Source organism: Pleurodeles waltl, chromosome 11 (assembly GCF_031143425.1).
Source record: "Pleurodeles waltl isolate 20211129_DDA chromosome 11, aPleWal1.hap1.20221129, whole genome shotgun sequence".
In the NCBI taxonomy this organism is placed as follows: domain Eukaryota; kingdom Metazoa; phylum Chordata; class Amphibia; order Caudata; family Salamandridae; genus Pleurodeles; species Pleurodeles waltl.
The window spans coordinates 917734788-917752162 of NC_090450.1; the positions used below are offsets into that span (position 1 = coordinate 917734788).

The following is a 17375-nucleotide window of genomic DNA, read 5'->3' on the forward strand; positions in this document are numbered from 1 at the left end:
TTGGTACGGGGTCCAGGTGGTCTGTAGACAAGGGTTCAATCCATGGAGAAGTTGGATGTGATGTGTATCTTGAACGTGAGGTGTTCCATGTAGCTGGTTGGGGTGTCCTTGTAGGTGGTGCAGCTGATGGTACTTTTGAATGTGATCATGACTCCAACTCCGGGCTTGTGCTGACTGTCTAATCCTGCTTCAATCGCTTTGTCTCTTGCTAAGCCCTTAACTAAAGATGTGTACGTTTCTATTGGACTTCACTCATACTTTACTTTACTTTATAGTCGAATACTTTTTTGTTGATACTGTCTCTCCAGGGCCTATGTTAGGATTATATTATTTTACCTTAACAAACTCACATGTATGTGTATAGCCAGGTATGTTATGCTACTTTTCATGTTATATATACCCAACCCCCCCATAATTATTTAATAATACCAACCTGACCTCTCCCTCTACCCAAATAAGAAGTAGAAGCTTTCCAAGAGAGATTATCAGTATGATTATAATGGCATGCAAGAAACTGAGGTCAGTCAAATTAAGTAACATTTGATGGGCTCCGTCTTGAAGGCACAACACCTAAAATCTCTCCTAAGATCCCAAGCTATCACCGTGAGTCTGACAGTAATGCTCATATTACTTGCTCACCTAATTTTCATTACTCTGAGTCTTAGTCTTCCTATTCACAGTCCTTATGTACGGAGATCCGTACAACTTTTACCTATTCTAAATAAACATAAAACCTCAATCGAATATGGCTGAACCTCTATAAGACCTCCTTAACTTGTTCCAATAAAAGCAGGACAGGTCCAAACCTCTTCCTGATAGCCAAGCCAAATTATAGGAGATTGTTAACTCAAGCAATTTCATTTTCACAACATATCCCACATGATTCATCTTACCTTCAGGGGAAGGGAGAGAACATAGGAATGAAGGATGTGGAAGACTAGGATTCAGAGTAATGAAGATTACAAGTTGGTAATCTGAGCATTACCTCATTGTCTGTCTTCTTTGTCCCAGCCCTTACTTTATGAGACTGTACCCAAGTTGAAAGAAAAATTGTATGACAATATACCAAAAGAAAACGAGAACAAAGGATTTTATTCAACACCCAGCGATTGGTTTATTAAGACAGATCCACAACCAACTTGTCTCTCATCACTGTACAAAAGACAAACCCAAAGAACCAGAAGATGAGATGATTTTCCCCTCCCCAATCTATAATAAGTGATGAATGTATGAGGGAGGCCCACGTGGCTGCAGCACAAATGTGTTTAATGGAGGCTGATCTAAAAGCATCCCAAAAGAGGAGACACCCCTACTAGAATGCCCCTACACTATGGGCAGAAGAGTCAATCGTGTTTTCTGATAAGCCAAAGATATAGTTAACTTAATTCATCTACTTAAAGTAGCTTTAGAAGAGCAATGACCCTTATTAGCCAAACCAAAAGAATCAAAAAGAAAATCTACCTGGTAATATGGAGTCCTCCTATCCAGGAATGTAGACAATGCCCAATGGACGTTAACATAGAGCCATAGAGCCTCCCACTCAGAAATAGAAGAAGGATACCACATAGGAAGGAGGAACAAGACATTGAAAAAGATAAAAAGAATACCTGAGGCAGAAAAGAGCAATCTGAAGTAAAAAAAAAACGCTGGTCAGAACAAATTTTATAAAATGAACGTGAAAAAGCAAGGCACCAGTATCCCCATTTTGCAGCCTCAGGAGATGGCCACTAAAAACAGAATTGAAGGTTAGTAAATTCAAAGAAATAGATTGCAAAAGTTCAAAGAGGTCTTTATGAAAGATGTTAAGAAATAATGGAATGTCCCAAAAAGAAACGAGTATGGACCATTGTATAGCTCAGTAAAAATGTTTCTAAATATGGGAATCCAAAACATCATCAAGAGGAGAAAAACTAGACCCTCTAATACTACTGATGGTCAGTCATTCACTGCGTAAAGAAGAAATAGTGAGACCCAAAAGAAAACTATCTTTCAAAACTTCTAGAATCTTATCCCCATCACAGGAAATGACCTGAACCCACCTGGAAACACACAGATATTCAGAATATTCCCAGTGCCTCTGTCTCCAGGAATTCTGTTTGGAAAGTGCCATCACTGCAAAACACCACAAATACTTTAACCTCACCCTCTCAATTTTCAGACTTCCAGAGGAAGTCTTCAGAGAGATGTCTTTGACAGTTGTGGGAACTTGAGAGGAGATGGGTAAACTTGAAACATCTAGGGAGCTTTAACTACCAACTGCTGAAGGAAAGGGGACCTTAGTATTGGGCACCAAATTGGAGCAGTCATCAGGATATTCACATGGTTGTCCCTGATTTTCAAAGAAATTTGCTCAACAGAAAAAAAAAACATGGTAAATGCACATAGCTGCACCCTGGGCCATTAAATACTCTGCACTTCTACACCCCACACTTCTGGAAATGGAAAGAGAGGCTGGGCAGACGAGAGTTCTAGGTTAGCAAAAAGATCTAGCCAGGATGTTGTGGTCGTCTCCTGAATGGCTTGGAACATATAAGGGCAAAGCCATAGAGACACTGATTATGTTTTATAAAGCACAACACCTGCTCTAGACCAGATACTCCCACAACTGGTTATGTAGAGAGAACAAGGGATAGAAAGGCTTATAGGACCAAAAGAATCTCAGGTGGAAAAAAACGGGTCAGGGTTGTATCTTTTTGAAGAGGTGAGTTTTTTAGAAAGCCATAAACGTGGATTCTGAGGAGATGCTTGGGAGGTGTTTGGGAAGGGAATTCCACAACATGGGGGCCAGGAAAGCGAAAGGGCCGCCACCAGCTCTTGATTTGTCTGCTCTAGAGATGCACAACAGACTTTGATGAATCAAGGGAAAGGGCTTGGTTCTTTTTTATCTTGTCTTGAATGTAAGCCAGGCTTGCTGTTGCATCACCCTAAACGTAAATGTGAGAGCTTTTAATTTTATTCTCTGGCTGATGGGTAGCTAATGGAGGGCTCTCAGGTCCTTCTGAATTGAATTACATTGTGGAATATTCAGCATCAGTGAGGCAGCTGCGCTCTGTTCCCGCTCTTGCGGAGGCCCAAGAAGAAGGGCATTTGCATAATCCAGCCTTGATGTAATTAAGGCATGGATGATGTCCTTCTGAGAGTTTGTTTTATTAGAAATTTGAGAGTTTTTCTCAATGATTTCAATAAAGCAAAACAAACTCTGACAGTGACCTTGACTTGGGGCTTATAAGGGTGCAGTATCTATTTCTATCCCCAGATTGTTTGCAACAGCGGTGTGGTTTAGAAGTTTTCCCAGATCTTTGGCCAAATTCTAGTCATGTCAAGTGTGGATGATGTGTCAAAAATCAAGATCTCTGATGTATCTGAGTTCAGGCAGAGGCAGCTTTTGTGCATTCATTCAGCAACTGCCAAGAGGCAGCCATAGAAGTTGGCTGTAACAGAATCATGCAGGTAATGAAAGGCATACATCAGCTGTGTGTCATCAGTATATGTCACAAAATTGAAGCCCTGTGATTGTACAATGGAGGTGAGGGGAACCATATATATGTTAAATAGTGTTGGGATGAGTCCTGCAGCACAACGCAATTAATCTCCTTATATCCCAAGGTATGGGGAGGTTAGTATACTGCTTGCTCTCTGTTGGAGAGGAAGGATTTTAGCCAGCTCCAAAACAGTGCTTGTTACGCCTACTTTTTCCAGCTGCGGCACTAAGATGTCATGAGATACTGTATTGGAAGCTGCAGATAAGTCAAACAGTACTACTATAGATTTTTTCCAAGGTCAAGCCTGGTTTTGATGAAATCTGTCATTTCTAAGACGGCAGGTTCTAGGCTGAAGCAAGCACAGAAGCTGGACTTCGAGGGGTGTAGAAAATTTGTCTTGTCGATAAACTTGGTGAGTTGGTGATTGACCAAAGATTTTAACATTTTCCTTAGCGCAGGAAGTAGAGAGATGCAATTGCCTGGGTTAAGTTGGTCTAGATTCTTTTTTTTTCTTCTTTTTTTTTAATAAGTGGATGCACTAATACTTTTTCCAACCTGTGGGCACAGATCCATATTCTAGGGAAAAATGTCATAGAAAGTTAAAATGCGGGTTTAGACAGTTGGTTGCACGCTTAATAATATGCGATGGGCATTCGTCCAACGGGGAGTCAGATTTGGCTTTTTAAATGATGGTTTCTGAGTCCTTCAGAGATATCTTCTCAAATGTAGCTAGTTGAGAGACATTGCCCTGAGATTTTGATAGTGGTCAGAGGGAGATGCGTTTCTTGTTATCTTTGAATTTAGAATACATATTAAAAACTTTATTGTGAAAGAATTTTGACGAATTGTCGGCAAATTCCTTAGATGAGGGGGTGGGTTGTTTTCCTGCTTTGCGATTCAGAAAGTAGTCTACAATTCCTTTTACTGTTGTTCTTTTTTAAAGGCACTATTTTGTTGAAGTTCACATTGAGCTCTACGTCAAATAATGTAACTGCAGCTTGGATATCTCCTGACTGCTTAACCGTCACTTGTGAGCAGGCCATGTTCAAGGCTGAGTCAGAGGAGTGCCAGGGATGGTTACAGTACAGGCTTTTTTTGCTTTTGGAGCCTGCAAGGGGGACATTTTCAAGTGAAAGGGAACTAAAAAATGGTCAGACCAAGTTAAAGATACCTGATTCCCTGCTTTTAAAGAGGGAATGTTGGAGAAAATTATATCTAGAGAGTAGCTTCCATTGCGTGTGGGGCCAACAACCTTTTAATCTGATTTAAAATCAGAATTAACTTCAGTCAGGCGTTCAGCAGCTTTGCAGAGCGGGTCGTCAACCTGTAAACAGCAGTCATCTGGTACCATAAAGTTGGAGTATTGATAGTATTAGTTAAGGCTCCACTGAATTGTGAGTCAGACTTAAAGGGGACAATATACTAGGGCCCCAGAGAGGGAGAAAATATCTGAAATCTTAATAATAGAGGAATGAGCCATTATATCTAAATGCTGACTGGAACAGAGAAACTTAGATCAGTACATAATTGCTACACCCCCTCCACCTGTGCCCACTCTGTCTAGATGTGAAATTGAGAAGCCGTTGGCAATAGCAGAATCAAGATCAAGTCCTGAACTATTTTTCAACCAACTGTCAGTAAGGAAGATGAGATCCCAAGGGTTGTCTTGTAGAATGCTCCATATTTCTGTTGTGTTTGGGTAGTGATCTGACATTAATTAAGCATGCTTTTAGCACTCTGTTTTTAAGCAGATTTATTTTGAGAGTCATTGAGTTGTTGGAAATCAGTCTTTCAGCACCCATGTGAGAAGGTCTCATGCGTCCTGTGTGAAAAGGTCTTGTGGATCCCATGTGAGGAGGTCTCATGTGTGGGTGTATTTTGAAACCACAATTGGTGCATTTAATCTACACCTAACAGCTATTCACTAAATTACAGGAGAAGAAATAATAACATTTACGTGGCTGGAAATTCAGAAGGGTTTCATTACTAAAAGAGCACTCTTTGTACCAGGTCTGAGGTGAAATGGACAGCTTGACTGGCGCTGGTTGCATTTTGGCGCAGACAGGCTCGCCTTGTGCTGCCTTAGGCGCAGCAGTGGCGTGTTAATGCTCATGTTCACGCTATATAGTTATGGAAGTTAGACTGATGCTCCACCCAGGCTCCAGCAACTAGAGCGAGCGGCTATGCTATGGCATCCTTGTAAGCGGCGGTGTTGGTCCGCCATCCGAGAGAAACAAATTCAGATTCAATACACTTTTCAAGTTTGTCATCTTGGCTACAATGACACTGATGATGGGAAAATCCTACTCAGCCTGTCCCTATCAGCTCCACAAGATGGGATGATAATCGAATGCTAGAACTGCCTAGATCCTTTGTATGAGAACGAGAGATCTGGTTATCTGTTGAAAACTGCAAATCATGGTTTCGAATCAGAGGGGCAAATGGCAAAAGAGCTTTATAAAATGCCAGCAATTCTTTCCACTTGAAAGAGGGTCCGCATTCCTCACTTTCCCAATGACACTGACCCATATTATCTCCTATAGTAACTCCTCATCCCTTGCAGCTGGCATCTGTCATCTGGACCGGAGGTTGAGGAGGAGCTAGTGAAAACCCCAAGAATAAATAGTCTGGATCTAACCACCATCGTAACCTGGCAGGGGAGACTGGGACCATACACCATTAGTTCTCTGACTTCAAATCCCAGGGAGACAACATAAAGTTCTCTAAGGGCTACAGTTAGAGACAAGCTCAAGGAACTAGCAAGTGGAAGCAGTCATGACCCTCTGTACGATCAACCATTGTCTGTCAGGGACTTTGTGATATTGAAGAAAGGCCTTTAAATAGGACATACACTTTTCTTGTCATTGCAGCAAATAAATACTGTTCCCAAGACTGCCCAGAAAACAGCACTTATCTACTTTAACTTCTGCACTGGTACCAGAGGGGACTTACTGTTGTTCAGTAGAAATCCTCAGGGTTTTGCTTATCATGTGGACAGCTTCCCCACTCTTTAAAAATGGAGAAGCACTATTAACTAGTCATCTAGGTATGAGATGATTACTAACCGTTGAGAATGGAAGGCTGCCCACCATCCTTGGGGCAGAAGCTGCCCAAAAGTAAGCACTTGGAAACTGGAAGTGCGCACCTACGGACCTATTAATGGGTCCTTTTTGCACCCATGAACTGGTCCAAAAAGACTGGAAAAATTCCTGAAGAAATGAGAGAGAGAACGCTCTACAGTGTGACCATCTTAAATCATTGGGGGAGGGAAAAAGGTGTTTACCCACTTTAAATCCAAAATGGTACAGACGTTCCATGGTGGCTTCTGAACCAGGAACTTTATTGAATAGTATAATTGACAAATCTCTTCTTTTGGCAGTGGCACAATATCCCTTATGAAAAATTAGCCCTTTATTCCATTGATTAGTCCCAGACGACGCATAGGGCAAAAAGAAGTCCTCAGGAACATCCTGAAGTGCGATGAGATAACCTGACTGCATTGTCTATAGTACTGAGGGATCTGTCACATTAATCTTCGTTCGACAGATGGAATTCTGACAGTACGTCATGTTCTTAAAAAAAAATTGGAGAACATCAATCTGACAATCCCAGCCTAGTGAATCACTTATTTGGTGATTCAGCAAAATGATAAACATTTTTTTGCATGAGAATCTGATGATTTTGTTAAAAAATGTCTCCGGACCTGGTATAAAATATCACAGTCAAAGTGTTCTTTTTTTTAACTGACACATACCATAATCTCTTGGAGTTTAATTTAAATGTACAGTAGAGTTAAATGAAGTGATATAATCTTAATATTTTCCTTACCTAGGTACTCCCAGTTGCATTTCATATATTTATTCAAATGCATGTTCTTTTTTATTATTAATGCATAGTAGTCAGAATTGTTTAATGATTGTTCCATTGTCGTGTGATAATTCAGATTGCTTGAATACATTTATTAATGTTTGTTTCCATATAATCTGATACCTAGATTTTTGAGTTTCTAAACAGTAAACAAAGTTTTGCAGAAACATAAGTAGTTGGAAGAGCATTAGGGCTCGTATATTGTTGTTTACTAACATTCATCAAAGTCTAAGTAGTGTAAATAAGCTGCAGTAGAGCGTTATTAGAAGGAGAGGAATTTTCACTTCTAGTGCGATGGAAGCAGGCAGTTGTGCAGAGGAAAGCAGTAAACACCTTTCCCTTTCTAAAAGCTAAAGGAAGGCATATGAATCGTCAGATGAGCTTAGCCTGCCTAGTGACATCCTTGCTGCTGAGAGCAAAGACAGAAGTAATAGCTGTCTTCTTATCGAGGAAGTATTCTGTTGTTCCACTAAGGTATGCAGGTGTGCATTTCTCTTCCGATCGGGGACTTTTCCTTTCTTTGATGTCTTTCTGAGCATTCCTGCAGCACGATCGTAAAGCGATCTTGCTGCAGGAATGTCCACTAAACACAAGGGAGTTGGTTTTTTGTTGTTTTTTTCTAATAAACAATGAAGGGGAGCGACCCCTTGGGCCAGGGTTGCTCCCCTGGGGAGCATTTTTTGAAGGCCTTTTTTGCCCCCCTTGGGAGCATATCAGCCTATTTTAATTAGGCCTATCTGTTCCCACAGGGGGCAGAAACCTCTAGACGCCAGGGATTATTTAATTTTTGTTTTTTTACCAGAGGGAGTCGGCCCCTTGGGCAAGGGTCGCTCCCATGAGGGCCACATTTATTTTAGGCCATATCTGCACCCCTTGGGGGCAGATCGGCCTATTTTTATTAGGCCAATCTGCCACCAAGGGGGCAAAAACTACTAGACACCAGGGATTTTTTTTCACACCAATTTCACGCAAAGGGAGCGACCACTTAGGCAAGGATCGCTCGCCAAAGAGGGGGCCTTTTTAAGGCCTTTCCTGCCCCGAGACTTAGACACATCTCAAAACTAAACATCTGGGTGAGTCCAGGGTGGTGTGCTTCACGTGCACCCGCACTATTTTCTTACCCACAATGTCCTGCAAACCACCAACTTTGCTTGAAATCACATATTTATTCCCACATTTTTGTGATGGAACCTTACAGAATGTGCAGGAATCCACAAAATTCCTTCCAAATGTAAGAGAGTGTGTAAAAAAAAAACCAAGTCTATTTGAGAAATGCCCTGCAATTTACATGCTAGTATGGGGATCCCGGAATTCAGAGATGTGCAAATAACCACTGCTTTTCAACACCTTATCTTGTGCCCATTTTGCAAATAAAAAGGTTTCCTTGATACCTATTTTTCACTCTTTATATTTCACCAAATGAATTGCTGTACACCCGGTATACAATGAAAACCCACTGCAAGGTGCAGCTCATTTATTGGCTCTGGGTACCTAGGGTTCTTGATAGACCTACAAGCCCTATATATCCTCACAACCAGAAGAGTCCAGCAGACATAACTGTATATTACTTAAAAAAATCTGCCATAGATTGAAAAAGTTATAGAAGAAAACATGGACAGAAATGGTTCTTTTTGTCACCTCAATTTCAATATTTTTTTTTATTTTAGCTGTTACTTTCTGTAGGAAATCCTTGAAGGATCTACACAAATGGACTCTTGCTGAATTCAGAATTTTGTTTAGTTTTCAGAAACGTTTAGCTGTCTGGGATCCAGCATTGGTTTTACACCCATTTCTGTCACTAACTAAAAGGAGGCTGAAAGCACCAAAAATTGTAAAAAAATAGGGATGTCCCAGTAAAATACCAAAATTGTGCTGAAAAATGTGGTTTTCTGATTCAAGTATTCCTGTTCCTCAAATCTGGGAAGATGGTGACAAACCCTTTGTTGATGCCCTTCTCAAGGAAAAAACACATGCTTTCTTCTGCCGCACTTTTTTCCCATTTAAAAAAAAAAAAAACACAATATTTTAGCTGTATTTTGACTAATTTCTTGGTCTCTTCTGGGGGGACCCTCAAACTCTGGGTGCCTCTAGAATCCCTAGAATGTTGGCAAAAAAGGATGAAAATATGGCGTGGGTAACTTTTGTGGACAAAAGGTCTGAGGGCCTAAGCGCAAACTACCACAAATAGCCAAAAAAAGGCTCAGCACCTGAGGGGGGAAAAGGCCTGGCAGCGAAGGGGTTAATAGAAATTATAAAAATATACTCCTAGTGTGACTTCTTGTGTATGTCTATTTACGGCGAAAAGATATTTGGAGTCCACTAATGAATACTCTTGTAAGTCTCACTGGAACGATTATTGCCTTAAACGCACCTTCGTCATGTAAAGCACAGTGGGTTACATGGGTTGCAGTCCATCAAGTTTTTTGTCTCATGATGGTATGTTGACTATGTCAGTCCTGCCAGACAGTATAGAGAATACAAATCTAGCGCCATATTCTGTAGAAGTTATAGGAAATGTGCCAGTAGATGAGATACTTTGAGTGAACGTTCACGTACACCAGGTAGTTTGGTGAATTGTGCAAATGGTCTTAAATCTGAGAATTGCGCTGGCATCTACTCATAAGGTCTCCCAGCTACTATTTCCCCTACTCCTCCTTGCAGAATCTTCTTCTGTTACTTACCACCCCTCCCTGTCACGTATTTCAGTGACTTTTTGCGCTCCGAATGTTCGCTGGTATTTGAACTACTCCCATTTAGATTTGATTCTTTCCAATATTTAACCGATTTTTGTTTATAACCTGTTCTTATTATTATTGTGATTGCCCGATCTTATCTAGGTAATTTTGTCTTCCTTCTTGTTAAGCACTCTAACTCCTGTGGGCCATTTTTCCGATACATAAAACTGCATCAAATAAATAGATAAATTGTAATTGTTGTTGTGTTTGACATTCATCAAAGTGTCCACTGCCCAAGTGTGAAGTTAAGGTGGGTAGTAGGGGAACATATTTTCCAGGAGAAGACCTCATACTGCATTTAAATCTCCATTGAGAAAGGGTTACTTCTACTTCATACCCTAATATCTGTGAGGTCAAAAGGGAGTACAGGTTGACTCCCTCAATGGTTAGAATACAAGAGTAAACATGGATTGAGTTTAATATAGTGTGGGTGTTGGGATCTTCTGGTCATATGGTTATGTATGGTAATTTCATATCTAAAGCACACCTAAAGCCAACAGAAAATCGCTGGCCATATGGTTTACAGAGTATATTGTAAAAATATATGTACACCACATCATCAGTGTTAATGCTGTCAAACATTTTATTCCAGGATGTAGAATATACAGTGACCCTTTTCAAGCAAGTCTGCAAAGGCGAGGATCCATTCTGGGAATTTTTTGGACGACTTCGCAGTCACTACAAGCCTATTCAAAATTTAATGTTTGGCATCAACTTGGATTGTGATGAAGCAAGACTCCTAAGTCTTGGGATGGACAGAATCTTGGTTGGTACAATTACAACTTATTTTGATGACAGAAAGTACTAAGATGCAGCAAAATATTTAATCAGTTCTACATGGTGCATACCCATTGTTCGGGGATCTATCTCTGTACATTCTAAAGAGACTGGTTCCAGTTTAGCAGGGTTTGGAAGGTGATTATGTGACAAAAAGTGAATCACTCCAAAAGTTTTGCAGTTCTAGACATTCATTGGAATTGAGAAAAAGTCATGCATAGCAATTAATTGCAGAATGTATGCTATTAGCAACATAATGATAATGTGACACAAACATGAGTGCTTTGCACTTGTGCTGTCAATTTTGATACAGAGTGGTAGTGTCTTTTGCCTTTCCTGTTGACTGCAAAGGATAATGATGTGGATGTCGGCTTCCAATCATATTAGAGGCTCTATCAGAGGAGGGTGGTGGGTGTACACTGAACATGTGTAGGCTGCTCCATGAATGTGCAGAAGAGAAAAGGTCACCTGGTTGCAGCTACTGCCATACTGAAATCTAAAATTCTCTAAACACTATGACTCGTTCTGTCATCTTTTTGTTCATGGAAATATATACATAAGATAGCAGATGTTATTGAGGGTGATATGGCTTAAACTGCACTGTCTCAATAAATGTCTTTTTTTCAGTTGGTGTAAAATTTAGTACAAAATTGTACAGAGTTTGAGCAAATGTGTGTAGTCCTGCCCCATAATACCAGGATTCTCAAGCATTGGGTCTTCCTTAGATTACCGTGCTTGAATCATTTGCGTTGGCAAGGTGGCAAGCCCCACAGTAACTTTAGAACAGCAGTATGAACTCATCATTGGCCTGATAGGCCTAACCCAGTGTCACTTTAGTAACACACAACCCCATAAAATTTCAAATAAGATTTGAAGTCCAGCCAATGATGTGAGTGCCCTACGTCTTACCCCTCCCAGAGAACATAATAACTCATATTTCTGCCACATGTTGTGTGGAAAGCGACTACCAGAGTTTGGCTGTCTCTTCAGACAGATGTCACACTTTTCACTTCAGAAATGTCTACCTAAATCTTTCTTTAGATTGTGGATGTTGAGTTCTTCGAATGCGATCCCTGGATTTAGGTGACTGAAATAATTTTTAAAATATTTAAAAAGGAGCCTCTTCAAAGCCTGTGAGTCATGTTGCATGATGGAAGTTTATACTGATGAACATCTCAAAAAGTGCATATGTTCTTATATAGATCAGAAACCAAAAGTCTGCAAAATCTGCAGGAAATGTTCTGCTGAGACCCTCAGTGACCATGTGAGAAGGCGTCTAAGCTTGCTACAGAAATTTATTTTTGGACAAATCTTCCCAAAGTGCCCCTCGAGAAAAGGCATTGCAGAAGCGCCGTCTTGAAACATGCAACAGTCCAAAGAAGGCATCCTTAAAGGAAGATTTAAATTGAACAGATATGCCTCTCCTGCCTCAGATTGTATAACAAAAAAAGAAAAAACCTTCATCCTCATCCATGTCACCATCATCTTTTCATCAGATAAAAAATCTAGATGGGCCTAATGGCACAATGTACCGCCCAGACCAAGTTGAGATTAAATGCCAGGACACACAAGAAGAACATGGTTACTCACCCCAGTATAGTTTTTACCATCAACCACAGGAGTATCACCTAAATTATCCACGATTCTGGGAAGAGGCGTGTTCAGTCGCTTTGGACAGTTTTACAGTATTGGATCTTTCATAGATTCACATGCTTGAATCATCCCCGTCATTGAAGTAGGAGTCCCACGGTACACTAACATAGCAGTATATATCATTACCCTAGGCCCTAATGGCAATGAACAGTCTTTTTAATAGCATATCTGTATCCTTTTTTAAAAAGGACCAGACTTGACTTATGACCAATCAGGTGACAACACCCTCAAGAACACTCCCAAGAGAGGCTGATTCCCTCAGATTTACTGCACATTGTGTAAAGGGAGTCTCCCTGATCTCTGTTCAGTTTTGCTCATCCAACTGGTATTGTAACCTTTATTTCCTAACTGATTTGGCTGAAACACCTAAAAAAGGGCTATTTCGATCCTAAAATTGTTGTGGGAAAAAGAGACTGCTTATAGATGACCCACACAAGGATTGTATACATTGTCTACACCCTCTACATAAGGTGAATGATTGTAAAATCTGTTGCACCTTTTCATCTAAGACATTGAAAGATCGCGAGGGTAGACTTTTGCTGTGGCTACAAAAGGCTAAAACTGCAATAACTGTCAGTTCAGAAGAGGACAACAACTCTTCTGCTACCTTCCACGAAAGGTCATCCAAAAGGGAAAGGCCCAGCGACAAGGAGCAACCTGAAACATCTAAAAGATCCTCCAGGAAGAGGTATGCACTCCTCCAAAATCTGCCTCAGAACTGTCGACAGTGAAATCTACTTCAAAACACAAGTTAACAAGTGTATCGTTGAGGACCAGCATTACTTTAACATCGACTGTGGCATCGACGACTACAACCACTATGACGCTGTCCATCTCTACTTTAACATCTATTCCATCGATAAAGGTCTTGTTGACAAAACCACAGTGGATGCCACAGGAGTTGCTGTCGACGATAGCCCAGTCGACGACCCCACCGCCGACAACCCTACCGCTAACGATACAGACGACGACCTCATCGACTACAGACTTGTTTACAAGGATATTACCACCACTAACAGCCATTAGGAGCTCAACAACGACACTGTTGACATTAATAAAAATCTCCAAGAAGTTTATACGTCCAGAGTGCACCTCTCCTGGGAGGGTGTCACCATATCCTTCAAGCCAGCTCCTGGATATAGATGACTCAGACAATGAGGGCCCATTCGGACCAGCACATAGTCCCTCAGAACTGAGAGTAAAGTGCCAAGACCTAGACGAAGAGGAAGAAGAGGATCAATAGAATGAGGACTGTTATCAGGAACCCAGGTATACCGATACACCTGCTCTTCCATGTAAATATTACCATTACCAAGAGCGTGGCCAAGATGGTGACCGGAGCGGCTGCTTAATCAGCGGCTCCGATCCTGGCCTTATAAAAATCTCCTGAAATACTAGCGATCCTCGCTTTCACTCGAGGATCGCATCTTTCCCCACCGTTCTGACATGCCTGAGGGAACCCAAATGATTGTAACTCGCCCGAGGCCCCGCGGAACTGGATGGCAGCTTGTTGGGCCTAAAACAAATAGATTGCAGACGGAGCCTGGGGCTTGATGAACTGCGGACTCGGAAGACGCCGAGTGATCGCCCCGTGTTGATCCGACTCCCGGACGGGCAACTCCGCTCTGAATCAGATCTTGAACGGTTGTGGACTGGTAGTGATCTGGATGCGGTGATCTAGGGAGTAGTGGACTGTTCGGTGGCACACATTGAGCTGCGGCCCATTATACGACAGATGTGAGATTCGTGCCTGCGACTCACGCGGACCCAGGGAGGAGATTGGGCATCTACCCGCTGATCCCGCCTGCCCTAAGAACTCGGGGTGGCCCACCTGAACAGTGGACCCGCTGTGTCAGTCGGCAGTGAGTGGAACATACAGTTGGTAGGCTGAGCGCGGCATTTGTGACGCAGCGGGCAAACACAGTATAAAACAGAGCGAACCCGGAGCGCTAGGAACATTGCGGGTTACCTCCTGCTGTCTTGACCCCCAGCGGAGATTAAACGACCCACACTGGCTATCGTGAGGAGCAACGCATCAGGCCGAGAGTAACAGCAGTAGTGTGTGGGGCAGAGAAGAGAACCAATCAGCAGCACACAACGGGCCGCGTTGCGCTGAACGGTGTGCAGAGATCCTGGGCCTATGCCCGGCACTACCACTCGGCGGTGAAATCGGAGTGAGGTTCTGCTGCTTGGGTAGCGCATTGGGAAAGCACTACACTAAGGTTAAAAGGAACAACTTAACTGAATTTAACTGAATCACGTGACACCCCGGGCAGAAATAGTACTATGGTGGCCCTTTGACACCTACATCCACCACTGTCATACACCGGCCTATAACAGGCCAATAAGGTGAGACTGGGAATGGTGAGCACTACCCTTTCTATCTGAGCGATGGTCTGACTCACTTTTTACCATACAGATCTGGAGACACACAAACGGCTCAGTGGCTAAGGATGAAGCCTTTGCAAGAAGGGCTTGACAAGCAGTGGTTGCAAGTAAATTTATCCTTCAAAGAACTAATCACAGTCCCTTCTCGAATTATATCTGTTCTAAGCTGATGGTCTCCACCACATCACTTGGACAGAGGTCCCTCATTTCTACCTCAGGTTCCCAACTATGTCATTACCGTGGATGTTTCCCTGGATGGATGGAGAGGACATCTACAAGAGCTGCAAATTGAGGGGAAGTGGTCTCCAGCTTAGAAGGCCATGCACATCAACCGTCTGGAGCCACACGCTATTTTTCTCAGCCTCCAGGCATTCCTGCCGAGAATAAGAAAGGCTTCATTCCTGATACGTACAGACAATACCACCAGCATGTACTATATCAACAAGCAGGGGGACACAAAAGTGTTTCCCCTGTCCACAGAAGCACAGAGAATATGGAACTGGACAATGAAGCATGGCATCACCATTCACGCTGAACATGTACTCGGGATAAGCAACACCTTAGCAGACAGTCTCAGCAGAATTAAGTCAACTTGCCACAAATGGGAACTGGATCAATACACACTGGAAGGGATATTCTTTCTATGGGCAAGCCAGCACTTGATCTGTTCCCAACAAACAGAACAGCAAATGTCAGTTCTTTGCAAGCTGGCATCCCCATCTAGGGTCGTGGAGGAATGCTTTTTCAATAAGATGGTCCAGGATATTTGCTTACACCTTTCCCCCAATTCCTTTGATCCTGAAGATCATTCTCATAACTCTCATGTGGCCCAGACAGCACTGGTTTCCAGAACTCCTCCTATCCGAGACCACCCACATTCACCCAAGACCATTGCCACACTTGTTAATGATTAACAAAGGCCAGGTCTGCCATCCATAGCCGACTTCTCTCCTCTTAGGCTCATGGCTCCTTAGTTCAGTGAATTCCAAAATGTAAACATTTCACAGGAGTGTAGAGATATTCTCTCCAAAGTGCCAGCAGATTTCACAATAAAGACATACAGGTTGAAATGGAAGAAGTTCTGCATATAGTGACAGAAATGAAATCTGCATCCTCTGCGAATATCACTGAAGTAGCTTCTGTTATATCTACTTTCATGGGCTTAATCAGATTTGGCTCATTCCTCGATGTTCACAGCATTCTTCCTCCTTATTCTCCAACAGGATATTCAAACAATTTCTTAAGGGTCTCTTCAGAGTCTTTTCCCCAGTGAGGGCTCATCCACCTGAATGGCATCTAAACATTGTATTATCTCAATTGATGAAGCAACCTTTTTAGCCCGTACACACAGCAGACCTCAAGTTCCTCACCTGGAAGGTCGCTTTACTCTTGGCTCTAGCAAACACCAGAAGGGTTAGTGACCTTCAGGCTTTTCCAACTCAAAGCTGTTTTAAAGTTTTACAGATGATGCTGTAACCTTAAGAACTAACTCAACGTTCATCCCTAAACTACTTTGCAGTTTCCATCTCAATAAGCCTATCATATGAAGTCTTCCTGAATCCAAATTCAACAGCAGAAAGATCTTTGCACACTATGGATCTTAAACAATGCTCAAGTTTTACTTACATTGTACAAAGGATATCATTAAAACATCTCAACTATTAGTATCCTTTAGTCACGTGCACAAAGGTGCCCTAGTGACTAAAGCAACCATCGCTAGATAGATATCGGCCACCATCCGGTTTTGCCACTCTAAAGCAGGACGGCCTTTATCAGCTAAGGTCAGAGCACACTTGACCAGGGCAGTGTCCACATCTACAGCCCTGTTTGTTGGTGTGCCTTTGGACAAGATATGCCATGCTGCGACTTGGAAAAGCGTACATTCGTTTACGCAGTACTATTGCCTTGAATCGGCTCAACGTAGTGATGCAGCTGTTGGTTAAGCAGTGTTGCAACAGCTGTTTCACTAAGGTGATCCTCCATTGGTCTTTTATATACCTATCTATATCTCTATAGAAAGTTGAAAGTTGTGAATGTATATGTACATATATAAAATTCTATATATATTTAAATTTTATTTTGCAATATACACTAAGGGCCACATTAGGAGTGTGGCGGTCTGGACTGCCGCCAATGAGTCGGTCCGACCACCACATAACAACCCTGGCGGTCCAACAGCCAGCTTCGCCAGTATCTTGGATCCTGGCGGTCTGGAGGTGGCGGAGATACTAATCCGCCAGGGCAGTGCTGCATGCAGCTCTGCACTGCGGATTATGACCTTGTTCTCCGTCTGCCTTTTCATGATGGTAACACCGCCATGAAAAGGCTGGTGGAAAACAGGTGCAGGGAGCCACAGGGGGGGCCCTGCACTTGGGCTGGGCAGTGCAGTGGCTCCCCCTACCCAGCACTCTCACTGTCTGCAGTGAACACTGCGAGGGTGCTGGTGCACCCTGCTGGCTACAGCATTGCTGCC

The 17375-nt window shown here is 42.3% G+C and overlaps 1 protein-coding gene across 2 annotated transcripts in view; it reads left to right on the forward strand.

The window, feature by feature from the left end:
* CFAP251 (cilia and flagella associated protein 251) overlaps positions 1-17375 on the forward strand; it is a 410814-nt gene that overhangs the window by 215232 nt on the left and 178207 nt on the right. For both annotated transcript variants that reach the window (XM_069214923.1, XM_069214922.1), the window contains exon 14: positions 10677-10850. In XM_069214923.1, the coding sequence (XP_069071024.1) occupies positions 10677-10850 (174 nt within the window). The remainder of the gene's footprint in view (positions 1-10676; positions 10851-17375) is intronic.